This window comes from Saprolegnia diclina, assembly GCF_000281045.1.
Source record: "Saprolegnia diclina VS20 unplaced genomic scaffold supercont1.30, whole genome shotgun sequence".
NCBI lineage: Eukaryota > Oomycota > Saprolegniomycetes > Saprolegniales > Saprolegniaceae > Saprolegnia > Saprolegnia diclina.
The window spans coordinates 268,076-280,790 of NW_008246097.1; the positions used below are offsets into that span (position 1 = coordinate 268,076).

General features: G+C 60.8%; 6 protein-coding genes across 7 annotated transcripts; 2 read left to right on the forward strand and 4 right to left on the reverse strand.

The window, feature by feature from the left end:
* Positions 1-38: 38 nt before the first annotated feature.
* On the reverse strand, positions 39-3,705 carry SDRG_09446 (hypothetical protein). Its single transcript, XM_008615379.1, has 2 exons — positions 3,254-3,705; positions 39-3,208 (listed from the first exon to the last, which is right to left on the reverse strand). Exons 1-2 carry the CDS (start codon positions 3,656-3,658, stop codon positions 95-97), a joined length of 3,519 nt encoding a protein of 1,172 aa, XP_008613601.1. The 5' UTR covers positions 3,659-3,705; the 3' UTR covers positions 39-94.
* A 955-nt stretch (positions 3,706-4,660) lies between these two features.
* SDRG_09447 (hypothetical protein) lies at positions 4,661-4,998 on the forward strand. The gene has a single exon (XM_008615380.1). It carries the CDS (start codon positions 4,686-4,688, stop codon positions 4,935-4,937), a length of 252 nt encoding a protein of 83 aa, XP_008613602.1. The 5' UTR covers positions 4,661-4,685; the 3' UTR covers positions 4,938-4,998.
* On the reverse strand, positions 4,978-9,687 carry SDRG_09448 (hypothetical protein; the record flags this gene model as incomplete). The annotated part of the gene is made up of 4 exons (XM_008615381.1): positions 4,978-5,460; positions 5,508-5,573; positions 5,622-5,851; positions 5,901-9,687. 4 exons carry the CDS (start codon positions 9,685-9,687, stop codon positions 4,978-4,980), a joined length of 4,566 nt encoding a protein of 1,521 aa, XP_008613603.1.
* Positions 9,688-10,038: 351 nt separating this feature from the next.
* SDRG_09449 lies at positions 10,039-11,167 on the reverse strand. 2 transcript variants are annotated; one of them, XM_008615383.1, is made up of 7 exons: positions 10,880-11,167; positions 10,827-10,832; positions 10,759-10,770; positions 10,631-10,707; positions 10,495-10,589; positions 10,397-10,444; positions 10,039-10,351 (listed from the first exon to the last, which is right to left on the reverse strand). In XM_008615383.1, the coding sequence occupies exons 1-7, from the start codon at positions 11,120-11,122 to the stop codon at positions 10,104-10,106; spliced, it is 729 nt and encodes a 242-aa protein (XP_008613605.1). In that variant the 5' UTR covers positions 11,123-11,167; the 3' UTR covers positions 10,039-10,103. The 2 variants fall into 2 exon arrangements, with proteins under 2 accessions (XP_008613605.1, XP_008613604.1); XM_008615382.1 differs by having other exon boundaries at positions 10,039-10,444.
* Positions 11,168-11,256: 89 nt separating this feature from the next.
* SDRG_09450 (hypothetical protein) lies at positions 11,257-11,772 on the reverse strand. Its single transcript, XM_008615384.1, has 2 exons — positions 11,586-11,772; positions 11,257-11,541 (listed from the first exon to the last, which is right to left on the reverse strand). The coding sequence occupies exons 1-2, from the start codon at positions 11,717-11,719 to the stop codon at positions 11,286-11,288; spliced, it is 390 nt and encodes a 129-aa protein (XP_008613606.1). The 5' UTR covers positions 11,720-11,772; the 3' UTR covers positions 11,257-11,285.
* Positions 11,773-11,901: 129 nt separating this feature from the next.
* On the forward strand, positions 11,902-12,676 carry SDRG_09451 (hypothetical protein; the record flags this gene model as incomplete). Its single annotated transcript, XM_008615385.1, has 1 exon — positions 11,902-12,676. The coding sequence occupies exon 1, from the start codon at positions 11,918-11,920 to the stop codon at positions 12,674-12,676; it is 759 nt and encodes a 252-aa protein (XP_008613607.1). The 5' UTR covers positions 11,902-11,917.
* Between the last annotated feature and the right edge of the window lie 39 nt (positions 12,677-12,715).

Genomic DNA, 12,715 nt, shown 5'->3' on the forward strand with positions numbered 1-12,715 from the left:
ACTGCTTTCGACTGACCTTTCTAATGGTTACTATAATATGTCTAGTGTATATGTGTAAATTGCTAACTCATTATTGGTATTACTTGCTCTAACTTTAGTTTTTGGACCGGCGCAGCGAAAACTTGCTCGAGAGCGACTCGCGGATCGAGAACGACTCGCGCGAGACGGACTCGCGAGACGTGTCTTCCGACGCCATCGACGAGTTGTGCGTCAGCGCCATCGACTCGCGCCCAATCGCAATCGACTCGCGATCCGCACCCGACGACGACCGCGTCCGGCGCTTGTAGACGCACGTGTCTTGGTCGACGCGAATGCCCCACTGAAGGTAGTCGGTGTTGGTCGCGGCTTCCAGGAACTCGTTGAGCTTTTGGATGCGCTCCTGGATGATGCGATCGGTAAAGTTGCCAAAGAGCTGCTTGTTGGGGAGGTCCGGAATGTCCTTGCGGCGGTACCCGTTCTTGGTCTGGAGCGTCGTCGCGAGGTTCCGGAACGTCGAGTAGCGGTGCCACACGAAGAGCGTGCCACGGCTGTTGGTCTCGATCTGGAGCTTGTACTCGACAAACTGCCGGCCTTCGCGGAACGTGATGCGGCTGTCGACGACCTTAGCGCTAATGAGCGACACTTCCTGGGCGCGGACGAGCTTGCTCTGGAGCGTGAGCACTTGGTGCTTGAGGCGCTCGTTCTCCCGCAGCAGCTCGGCGTCCGCATGCTCTGCCACGTACGCGGCCATCTTGGCGCGAAGCGACTCGTTCTCGGCTTGGATGACGCGGTTGTGTGTCAAAGCGGCCATCGCCGCTTTCTGCGCTTCGACCGCCGCGGCCTCGGCCTCGGCCACGCGCGCGGCCGCCGACGTCAGAATGCTCTGCGACGACGCCGAGAGTCGGTCGCCGTCGTCGGAACTCGTGTCGACCGGTTCGTCGTCGACGTTGCTCGAGGTCCGGGTTTTGTCTTCTTCCATGATCTTGATCTCGGTCGCGCGCGTCGCCTTGTGCGCAGCTTGCGCCTTGGCTTCGGCGGCCTCGGCAGCAGCCTTGGCCTTTTGAAAGGCGACTTGGCGCTCGTGCTCAGCAGCCTTGCGCGCGCGCTCCGCTTCGACGATGACGACAAAGCGCTTGCGCGCCTGCATGCCACGGACGCGCGTCTGGAGGCGGATCGTACCGGACTTCATGCTGCGGTACGCCTTCTGGGCCGTGAACCGACGCACCGCCGTCTGCACGACGAGGGCCGACTGCCGCGTGGCAAGGAAGCGCTTCCGGAGCACATATCCACGCATATACGCCTGGATACGCGTGGCGTACTGGCGCAAGACGACCGCGCGCTGGTCCTCCAGATGATGAAAAAGACCGGACGAGAAGTAGACCTTGGTGCGGCCGATCGCAAAGCGCGCGTTGCGAGACGAGGACTCGGAGATGCCGAGGATCTCGAGGAGGCCGTGGACCATGGCCTCGGGCGGCGCCGACCGGAGCTTGGACGGGCAAATGATGGCAAAGCGAGACGTAAACTCCTTGAGCGAGAGGCGGTTCGGGAACGCCGCGCGACTGATGCGAATCGCGGCAATGACGCCGGCGCACCGGAGCTGATCGACGACCATGTGCCGGTCAAACTCGGTCGCGCTCTTGTTGGCGTTGGGCTTGATGCAGCGGACGTACTGCGTCGACGTCTTGGCGATCTGGTCCATGAGCTCGCCGAGCTGCTTGCGGAACGAGCCCGCGATCGTGTTGCCGACGAGGAAGCCCTGGCGGCGCGACGGCGGCTTGGCATTCTTGTCCTTGGAGACGCCGCCCTTGGCGAGCTCAGGGAAGACGTCGCGGATGAACGACGACTGGCTCGACGCGAGGAGCTCCATGAGGTCCGCGGGCAGCGTGTCCTTGTTCTTGTCGAGGAACTTGGTGCCGTCGTACGTCACGTCGCCGGCGTAGTGGAGGATCTTGAACTGCATCGGGTTGGTGCGGATCTTCTCATAGTTCTTGTGGTCCGCGAACGACTCGTTGACCTTGTTGACAAACATGCGGTCGTCGCCCTTGGGCTGGAGACCCGTCTCGTTGAGCATGTCGACGATGCCGAGCTTGCCTTCGATGAGGTCGAGGATCGGCTGGTTGTCCTCAAACCTCACCAAGTCCAACGGGATGCCCTCTTCAATGTACTCGGCCTGGACGGTCTTGAAGATGTCGCTGTTGAACTTTTGCTGCAGCTTCTCGTTGGCGTAGTTGATGCAGAGCTGCTCAAAGCCGTTGTGGTCAAACGACTCGAAGCCAAAGATGTCGAGGAGACCAATGTGCGACGAGACGTTCTTGGTCGAGCAAATGGCCCGGTTGATGCCCCCGACGAGCCAGTCGAAGAGGCGCGAATAAATACCCTTGGCGAACGCGTCGCGGAGGTCAAAGGCCTGGTCGACCTTGAGCGGGATCGTGAACGTCTCACCACGCGTCGTCATGGTGCGCTGGCAGAGCGTCTTGGTGAGCGCTTCCGGCGCCGTCTTGAGAAGCGCAGCGACGGCGGCGAGGTTCTCGGACGTCGAGACTTGGCTGCTCTCGGCGTTGACCGCCGTGAACGCGACCTCGCCGAGGTTCAAGATGGCCGAGACGATCTCAAAGATACCGTGCTGCTCGCGGTCGTCGATCCCGATCGTGTCCATGGCATCCTTCGTCTCTTGGAGAAACACCGAGTCGTCCGTGTTGTCGACGCGCGAGCCCGCACCGACCTTGACAAAGTTGTAGTCGGCGACGTTGCCCTCGAGGAAGAGCGTCTTCTTGAGCTCCGAGGCCAGCGAAAAAACTTGGTAGAAGATGTGGTAATTGCGCTCGCCCTCGGTCTGGCCCACGACGCGGCTCTTCTCGAGCAAGTACGTCTCGCAGCGCGCGCCAATGAGGTACCCACTCGCATCAAACTGCAGCTGCGCAAACTTGCCAAAGCGCGAACTGTTGTCGTTGCGCTTCGTCTTGGCGTTACCAAAGGCTTCGAGGAGCGGGTTGGACTTGAGCACTTGGTCGATGACGGTCGAGCCCTTCTCGCCGCCGCCAGACACGGACGCCAAGTGGTGCATCATGATCTTGACCGTCTCGGTCTTGCCAGCACCCGACTCACCGCTCACGAGAATGCTCTGCTCGATGCGCAGCTTGCGCATGTCCAGGTACGCTGATGCCGAGAGTGCGAACGGATGCGGGGTGAGGTCGCTTCGCGGCTGGTCAAGGTACTTTCGGTAGAGGTCCTACGTCCCACTATAAGCACCGCAAATTACCGACGGGCCGCAAACCTTGCCATAGAGGTCAAGCCACTTGTACGGGTTGACAGCAATGCAGATCTGGCCCGTGTATGTGTACGGGATGCTCTGCGCGTGGCGCAATTGCAGGTTCTTCAGGACCGCCGGCTCGTGCAGGTGGTTGAGCGTGCACATGTCCTCGACGCCGAGCTTCTCAAAGGTGTTGCAGATAGGCATCGCGGTCGAGGAGACTTCGCCCGCGAGCTTGGCGATCTCGGCGATCTCGAACGTCTTGACGACGCCGTCTTCGGGGTCGTAGCCATCGCCGTCGGCGAGGAGGCGCACGGTGACCGTCGTCTCGGTCGGCTTCTCGATGGCCTGGGCCTTCTTCCACACCTCCTTCTCATGGGGCACCCACACGAGCGACCCCATGGACTGGTCGCCAAAGGTAGAGGTCATGGCAACGACGACTTGTGCGAAATGAAGTACTGATGCTGACTTTCTCGGATGCTTTTGGATCTTGCGTGTGATTGGCTGGTGGCTTCGGGCGGCGGCCAGCGCGCGCAGGTATTCGCTCATAGAGTGCGATATTGAACGGGGATTGCCCGCGCCTCTAACCGCACCCGCTTCTAGCACTTGAAGTTTGTATCAAAAGATCGGTGACCACCCAGAGTGTACTGTTTTGTGGGAATCCGAGCGCGACACACTGCGGTTTAAAATTTGAGCCGTGCGACATAGAAATAGCAAGTGCATTTTAATTGGACACTTTGGAAGAGGCCGACCGCCTTATCCGGATCGTCCGCGCAACCGCCGCCGACATCGCCAACGACCAAGGAACGAGCGTGCGACTAACTAAACTTATAGATCGACTATTGCATTCTCCAAGACGTTGGGAGGATGCTTGGCACCATAGCTTAGCCCTTCATCGACGGAATCGTTCGATGAGCAACGGTCAAGGGCAGTACCGCACACGGATTGAAGCCACCGGAGATCAGAGTGAGATGCCAGCAAGGTTCGTCGACAAGAGCACCTTCAGCGCTGCTCGCGAGATATGTCAGAAATAGCGCTGCACCTGCGAGCGGAGCTGCATTCCATTTGCAGTCACGAGCACCCGACAGTGAGCCTCAAGGAGGCAGTGGGTCGCTGTATCCACGTGGCAGCATGACAGGCAGCCAAAATGAACCAAATTCTGGCTCCCATCGATCGCAACACTGGCATCGAGATGGTCACACGCTCCGAAGAGCGTGCTTGTGCAACCGGCAAATGACCGGCAAATGAGCGTGCTTGTGCAAGGCCGTAGTACGGTACTGTACGGTAGGAGCGCCTGCGACGTTATCGACTCGAATGGCGCCAGTGGGTTGAACGTCATTGCTCACGCAGCTTGCTCACAACACGTCCATTTCTCACGTGGTTTTCTACTTCACCGGATGTGAAAAACGCGAATCTCATGTGGGATTTGTGCGTCATTTGAGATCGGGCAAGCGAGATGGAGGTCGAGAAGGAAGTGGCGCAGCTCGCGATCGAGATCCGCCGGCTGGGCCGCGACGAGACGGCGGCCGACGGCAGCGTGGCCTTCGGCGTCACCTTTGGCGAGCTCTTTGACGACGAGCGCTGCGTTGACCTCTTTGAGGCGCTCATGGGCACGCTCCGCGCCGCCAAGCGCAAAAAGGTCATCGACTACCCAGGCCAACTCCTCCTCAAGGGCGTCAACGACAAGGTCTTCATCAAGTTGCTTTAAGAAGACGACGAATACGATCATTGCATGCATGGAAGATTGACTATTGCTGTTTGCACTCGGACTTCTCGGCTTCGGGCTCGGGCGCCGGCTCGCGCAGCAGCGCCGCGCTTGGCGTCACATTTCGCCCGGGCGTTCTCGCCGTCTGGCTCGGCGTCAACTGTCGTCCTGTTGCCGGCACTGTCGCATAGCTCTTGGCAGGCGTCGTGTTGAAGCCGGGGGGTGCGACCGGTGGCTGGAGAGCCGTTAGGGAGCTCGGCGAGTAGTCTTCGAGGAGCTTCTTGAGGTGTTTGACCTCGTAGTGCAGCTGGAGGTTCTCGTTGACGAGGTACGCTGGCTCGCTGTCCGCGCTGGCTTTGGCTGCCTCTTCGCTCGCCTGAAGAGCCTCCTTGCTGCGGCGGAGCTCGTCGTCGAGCTCTTGCAATTGCACTTCGTACTGCTCGATCGTGCTCTGGAGCGCGCTCGACTCGGCCGCCTTGATCTTGACTTCGTTCTCCATCGTCTTGACCGCAAGGCCCAGCTCGCCCTACATACTGCATGCGGCATGCTGCCCACCACCAAGTTCCCACGTACCACTTGATCTTCAAGCGCCGACCGCTTGGTGTGCTCGGCACGGAGACGCGCCTCGAGCTCGCGCACCTACACGCGGTCAATAAGCCTCGGCGACACTGCGTTGTATGGACGAACCTCGGCCTCGGACGTGCTTGGTCTCGCCGCGAGCTTGGCGCTCAGCGACGCAATCTCCTGTGTCTTCTTCTTGTTGTCCAGCTTGAGTGTCTGGAAGATCTCGAGGTGGTGCTTGGTCATCTTGACGAGCTCGAGCTTGGTGATGCGCGACCGGGCGACGTCGAGCTCGTCACGGACCGCCGTGTGCTCCTGCCGCAGCGTGCGCTCGCTTGTCTTGACCAGCTCGAGCTCTACGCCGTGCAGAATACATTGGCTCCTAAATACATTGCACTCGACTACCTTTCTGGATCTGCTTGTAGTCGGCTTGGAGCCCTTCGATCTGCTCGTACAACATGCCCTTTTCTTCGACGACCTGGGCGATCTGCTGCTCGGCGTCGATCTCCAGGCTGCGCTGCACCTTGCTGCGGTCCGTCTCCATCTCGGCCAGCGTCGCGCGGACCTCGTCCAAGTCCTTCTCAAGCACGCTCTTCTCGTATGCTTCTTCCTCGAGCGCGGTCGTCAAGCGCGCGACGTGCGCCTTCTCGTCGTCGAGAGCCCGCAGTTGCGCGCGCAAAGACGTCGCATCATTGGCACTGGCGTTCAGCTGCGCCTGGAGCTCGGTCACTTTGGCGTCCAATTCCGCCGTCGCGGCCGTCGCACGGCGCGCCGCATCGGCTTCCAGCGCCTCGTTGGCTGCCGTGAGCGCTGCCACTTGCTCGGTCGCGGTGGCCAGCGCCGCCTCAGCCGCCGAGAGTGCCTGGTGTTGCGCCACGCGCTGCGCGTACATCGCATCTTGGTTGGCCGAGAGCGTCTCCTCGAGCTTGGCCATGGCTCGTCCGTGCGCGTCGATCGCGTCGTCCTTTTCGCGAGCGCTGGCCTCGAGCGTGGCAAGGGCCAACTTGAGTGCAGTGCGCTCGTCGGCCCACACGCTGCTCTGCGCCGTCAACTCGGCCGCGTGTGCACTCGTTGCGTCTACGACCTCTTGCGCCAACATCCGGATCTTGTCCTCCAGCGACGTGATGCGGCTAGCGTGGAGCGCGTCTTCGCTGGCCACGGACGTCTCCAGCATGCGCTTGTCTTGCTCAAGGCGCTGGACCTGCTCGGTCAGCGCTTGGTGCTCGACTTGGAGCGTGTACAAAGTGCTTTGCAACGCGGCGGCTTCATCGGACGCAGTCGTCGCGCGGGTCGATCTCAGCTGCTCGAGGTCGGTCGTGAGCTCTTGCATGCGCGCTTGAAGCGCTTGCTTCTCCTCAAACGCTTGCGTCTCGAGGTACCCGAGCCGCGTGACCTTGTCTTGCGCTTCGGCCAGCGACAGCTCGAGGACTTCCATCGCACTGCACATGGAGGTATTTTCATGTTGAAGCGTCTCGAGCTGCGTCGCGACCTCGGCCGCGGCACGCAGCTTGGCTTCGAGCTCTGTCTTTTCATTGAGGAGCGCGTTCACTTGGGTCGAAAGCGCAGCCACTTGGTCGTTGACAGATCCGTCCGCCAAATGCAGCTTTCCTTGCAGTACCACGAGGTCTTCTTCGAGCGCAAGGCGAGCCGCGGTCGCCGCTGTCGCGCGGGCGTCGGCGTCGGCGATCTGCTTGCGAAGGTCGCACTCGACTTGGTGATGCGCTGTCTTGGTCGACAAGAGCTCTTCTTCGAGGAGACGCGCAATGGCCTCGGTGGACGCTGAGGCTTCACGCGCCGTGAGCATGGCGCGGCTATGCTCCGAGAGCGCTGTCTCGAGGTCCTTCTCGATCGACTGCAATTGAGTCATCAGCGCGCTTTCGACCGCGACCTTGTCGTCTTTCTCGGCTTGGAGCTGCTCGGTCAGTGTCGATACGTCCTGCGTGAGCTGGTCGACCTTGGCCTCCCACTCGGCGTCGTCGTCCACGCGCCGCTCCAGCTCCGCGTCCAGCTGCCGCTGCAGCGCCTCAAGTTGGAACTGGATGGCTTCTTTCTCCATCTGGACAGCCGCCACGTCCTGTGCACTGTCGTTCGCGGTCGCGAGCGTCTCGTTCTCGGACTGGAGCGCTTGGATCTGGAGGTCCCACTTATCCTGTGCGGCTGCCGCGTCGGCAAGCGCTTGCGTCAGCTTGTTCTCGGCCTCGTCCAGCGCACTCTGGAGCTGACCCACGACCTCAGGCTCCTTGGGCGGACCACGAAGCGCGTCGAGCTCCGACTCGTACTGGAGTCGCAACTGCGCATGCGTCTTCTCGAGCTCTTCCATGTAATGGTTTTGCTCGTCCAAGCGCGTCTGGAGGCTTGCGACCTTCTCGACGTCGCCCACCTGCGCTTCGAGCGCCTTGACCTTCTCGACCTCGTCGTTGTACGCCTCCTCGAGGTCGTTCCGGGTCTGGGACGCGTTCTCGAGCAGCTCCTCAAACGCCGCAGCGATCTTGGTTTGCTCGTCCAGCTTCTCTTCCAAGCTACCGATCGTGCTCGTCGATGCGTCGACAGTAGCTTGGAGCGCTGTGACGGCAGCTTCGGTGACCGTCAGCTTGTCCTTGAGGCTAGCGCGGTCCGCCGACATGGTTTCCAAGAGCGCTTCAAAGTCGCGGACCGACTCGTCTGCCGCGACGCAGTGCGCACACGTTGGCGGCTGCGCCTTGCTCTCTTCGAGAGCCATCTTGGCGGCGGCCAACTCGCGCTTGAGGAGCTCGACCGTGCGCGCGTGCTCGATCGCAAGAGCCGCGTCGACGACACTCCCTTCCGAGTACCGTCCCTTGCGCTTCTTGGCGACGCTGCCTTCTTCCTTCTCTTCGTCTTCGTATGCAAACCCGTGGCGGGCGGCGGAGGCGACCGCCGCGATCTCGCCGGGGCCCCACGTCTCGCGCGCGCGCTTCGTCTTGGTCTTCTTGACGTCACTGGGCTCGAGCGACGCGCGGCCCGTGACGATGAGGCCCTGGAGGCGCTCGATCTTCTCCTGCTGCCGCCGCTTCTCCTCCGAGAGCGCTTGGTTTTCGGCCAAAAGCGCATTGAGCGAGGTATCGCCGAGCAGCTTCTTGCGAAGGTCGTTGACTTCGCGCTGGAGCCGCTGCATCTGAGCGTGGTCGTCGAGTACTTCATTGACAGTCGCACTCATCTGGATCGTCTTGGCACGCGCCGCAAACTGCAGCGTGCTCTTGGACTCTTCGAGATGGCGGTCCGACGGCGTCACGCAGCACACGATGAGCGTGCGCGTCGAGCCTGCGAGTGAGTTTTGGAGAAGCCGCGTGAGCTTCGAGTCGCGGAACGGCGCGCTTTGGACGCTCTCGGGGCCTTGGGCGAGCGAGTTGATGACGCGCGCGAGCGTGAGCAGCGACCGGTTGATGTTGCCGGCCTCGCGCTGCCGCGCGCCTTCCGACGACGTGTGGCGCACGCTCTCCGAGCCTGCGAGATCCACGAGGTTGAGGACGCCGACGAGGTACGCGACGCCATCGTCCTTCTCGGGCCCGCGCTCCTTGGACTCGATCACGATCTGAAAGATGCTGTGGGACCGGCTCGAGTGCTCGTTCATGGAGGTTTGGCCCACGGCGCGGCGCGCGTTGCCTTGGTCGACGAGACGCATGATCGTATCAAAGTCGGTAATGAACTCCTCATGGGCCTCAAGGTAGATGCCTTTCTTTGGGTCTTCGCGGATCTTGACGTTCTGGCCCTTCTCCTTGTCGTCGCAGAGGAGGTCGCGAATGACTTCGTTGTAGATCTCCACGTACGAGACGCGAATGAGGAAGTCGCGGTCCGTCGAGTCGGCAATGTACTGGAAGATGTGCTGCACGGCCAGCGGGAGGATGCCGGGCTCGCCCGCCTCGCCCGTCATCGTGTGCGTCTTCCCGGACGACGTCTGGCCGTACGCAAAGATGGTGCCATTCACGCCCATGAGCGTCGAGAGCACGATGCGCTTGGCGACTTGGTCGTAGATGGTGCTTGTGGGCACGCGCTGCTGGAAGATGTGGTCGTACTGGAAGACCGCGGTCGGGCCCTGCAGCGGCGTGCCATGGCGGTCCGTGATCGAGATCGCGTTGAGCGCCGGGAGCACGCGGAGGACGCTCACGTCCTTGTTGCGCTTCTCGCGCTCGTTGAGCGGCCGGACCCGGATGCACACGTCGATGTTTTCCTCCATCTTGCGCTCTACCAGGCAATAATAAAATACCAGTCCCCCGCCATTTTGATTTTGAGTTTGAGCTTCATTTAAAAATACCGGCGTTGGCGCGCCATTGCAGCCAATCAGAGACGAGGACGAGACCGAAGATCGCCATAGCCAGGCCGCTGTCCCCTTGTCGTATCTGGTGCTGGAGCCAGACGCAGGCCCATCGCTTGCACTACCAGTGCGGCTCTAATCGAGGTCCTGGTGCCAGGCCCCCCCTAGCGTAAGGCACAGCCACCCGCGTCCACCCCTCGAACCTAGACGAAGAACCGCGGATTCTGGCGCCTCTTACAACCGGGTAGGGTGGGCCTGTGTTGTTGGCAACACTGCCGTTGCCAGGTCTCGTCGTTAGCTGATGGACGGTAGCTTATAATAGCAAGAGAACTAAATGCTTAGCGTTGTTGGTGACGGTCGAGAGGAAGCGTGGTCGACGCGTCGTTGGGCACGCCAGACCCTTTGCGCCGAGCTGCATGCTTGGGCACGGTGACCGACGCGGAGCCCTGGAGCTGAAGAGAAATCGCAAAAAAGTCGTCCGTATAGAGTGTAAAGTGGACGCAGACGCAGCCCGTCAAGAGGATATCCGATGGTGCAAAGTCCCAGATGGGCTCACTAAAGTGAATGTCGACGCGGCAGCGCCCCTCTACGTCGTCGACCATCGCCGTGTGTATTCCAACTACGCACCGACCTTTGCTCGTTGCATGAGGCACCAGAAGCACTTGCGGGCGTGGAAACGCTAATACGTCAAGAAGGCTCGGGTTCGATCCCTGGACCAACGTCACTCACCGCCAAAGAGGTGCTTGATCTTCATCGTCGCGACGGGGTCGCGTGCATAGGCGCCTGCCACGTCCGTGGGCAAGTACCCGCCGCAGGCCACGCGCCTAAGAAATGAGTTGTCCCACGCGTCGCTGTCAACGCGTACGGGTCTGCGCCCTGCTTCAGGAGCTCCTTGACACACTCGAGCTTGCCAAGGGCACTCGCAACGTACAGCGCTGTTCGCTACACCAAGTCGATGACGATGGCTCCATGGGAGTAGAGCAACGACTGTACCTTGTTGTCGCCCTGCGCATGCGGCCCATGTGAGATGAGCTTGGCCATAGGCATGAGAGAAGACGTACAAAGAGCTACGAGTACGGTGTGCAAGACACTGTGGTGGAACTCAAGGCCGTACCTTGACATAGCACAAGTGGCGGTGGGTCTGTAGTCGGTGGCGAAGTGCCTGTACGTCGTTGGCGACTATGGCGCGGTAGATAGCCTCGACGGCCGGCGCGTCCTTCTCTCTCGTAGGCGTCACGGCGTGCCCGTACCGGGCGACCCACCAGTTGACGTCGCGCCGAACGTGCTGGACGGGCTGCTTTTGCTTCTCGAGGCTTTTGGCTTTGGCCAGCAGCGCTGCCAGCTTGTCGCCGCCCATGTTGTAGTCGTTACGGCTGAAACGATCGGCGACGCAGGTCCTTGCAGCGTCGGCGTCTCTGTCTCGTAGAGCCCAAGCCTTGCGGCGAAGGGACCATCGTCATCACATCGCTTCGACACCATGTCGCTTGACAATATTAGAACATGCATGACTTGATCTTGCATTATGCATGGGTTAGCAGCGGGGCCCACGGGTCCTCCAAGAACGACGGCTGGAAGAGCGACCGACCAAAGCCAGCGCTGCCCGACGCGCCTCGGGGCTGGCTCTCACGAGGTGGCCGCCCTTCCAGGAGCTCGCGCCACGGGTCCTCAAGAAAGGATTCTTTAAAGAAGCTCCGTCCAAACCCGCTCGTTGATGACGCGGCTACTTGCGCTGGCTGCGGGCGGTAGTGCGACGTTGCATGCGAGCTCGGCTGGTGTCTACATACCATCGTCAGCGTCCACGCCTTCTCCATGCGTTGTACCGCGGGCGCTTGCTGCGCGGGTTGGCGTGGCCTACGCTGCGCCGCTCGTCGCCACTGTCCTTTGCTTTCGCCTTGGCCTTGGGCACATACAGCGGCTTCTTGGTGCTCTGGAAGCTCGTCGGTAGCTCGTCCATCGCTCTCTCTGTCGGTCGCGACTATACACTATTTCACTCGTGTCGAGGTCGCCTTGAACTTCACACTATTTCACGTAGAAAGGCCCGACTCTAAATATAAACATCCCATACATTGTATGCGATATAATAAAATATGCCAATAAAACGATCGCGCCGGCTCGTTTCAGTTCGAAACCGTTCGACCTATTGTTCCTGCGGATGATGGAGTCCAAGGTCTCGGCAACGCGGCTGCCGTCGGCGCGGACGCTGGCCGCCGAGGACCCGCGTGGCGAGGCCGCGCTCAAGCAGCTGCGCAAGCTCTTCGAGGACGACAACTTCTCCATGGACGACGTGGCGCTGCACTTTCTATCGCTGTACTTCATGCGCCTCTCGACGAACGCGGTCATCCACGAGGTCGAGTCGCTCTTTGCCGAGCACTATGCAACGCTGCAGCACAAGTTGCACATTCGGGGCATCTGGGCCTGGGTCATCTTTCTCTCTGGCACGGTCCTGTACGACTACCTTAGCCTCATCGAAGGCTACGGCAACATGTTTACGACCGACCTCATGAGCTCCAGCAACCCGAACGCCAAGCTAGCGTTCATCATAACGCTCGTGCTGCGCTTCGCGGTGGTCATTCCGCTGCTGTTGATCAACCTCTGGTCGGGCTACCGCGAGTCGTACAAGGTGCACATGCGCTACACGTGGGTCTCGCACATTGCGCTCGCGCTCTACCCGGTTGTCTACAACCTCCTTACGTTCGACTTTGGCGTCTCGTGGCTCTGCCTCGTCATCATGTACTTTTACAGCTTTACGCCCATTCGGTTCCTTCACGCAGCCCTCTTCAACATGCTCCTCCTTGGCATGTACGCCGCATTAGCCTACGGCGGCGTCCTCTCGTCCGACAAGATTGACACGTTCCAGCGCGAGTGGCTTTGGGCACTCCTCTTCTTTGCCCTCATCTCGTACCCGAGGTAGACGCCTCCTGCTTCTGGATGCATGCAGTGAACGTGTCAT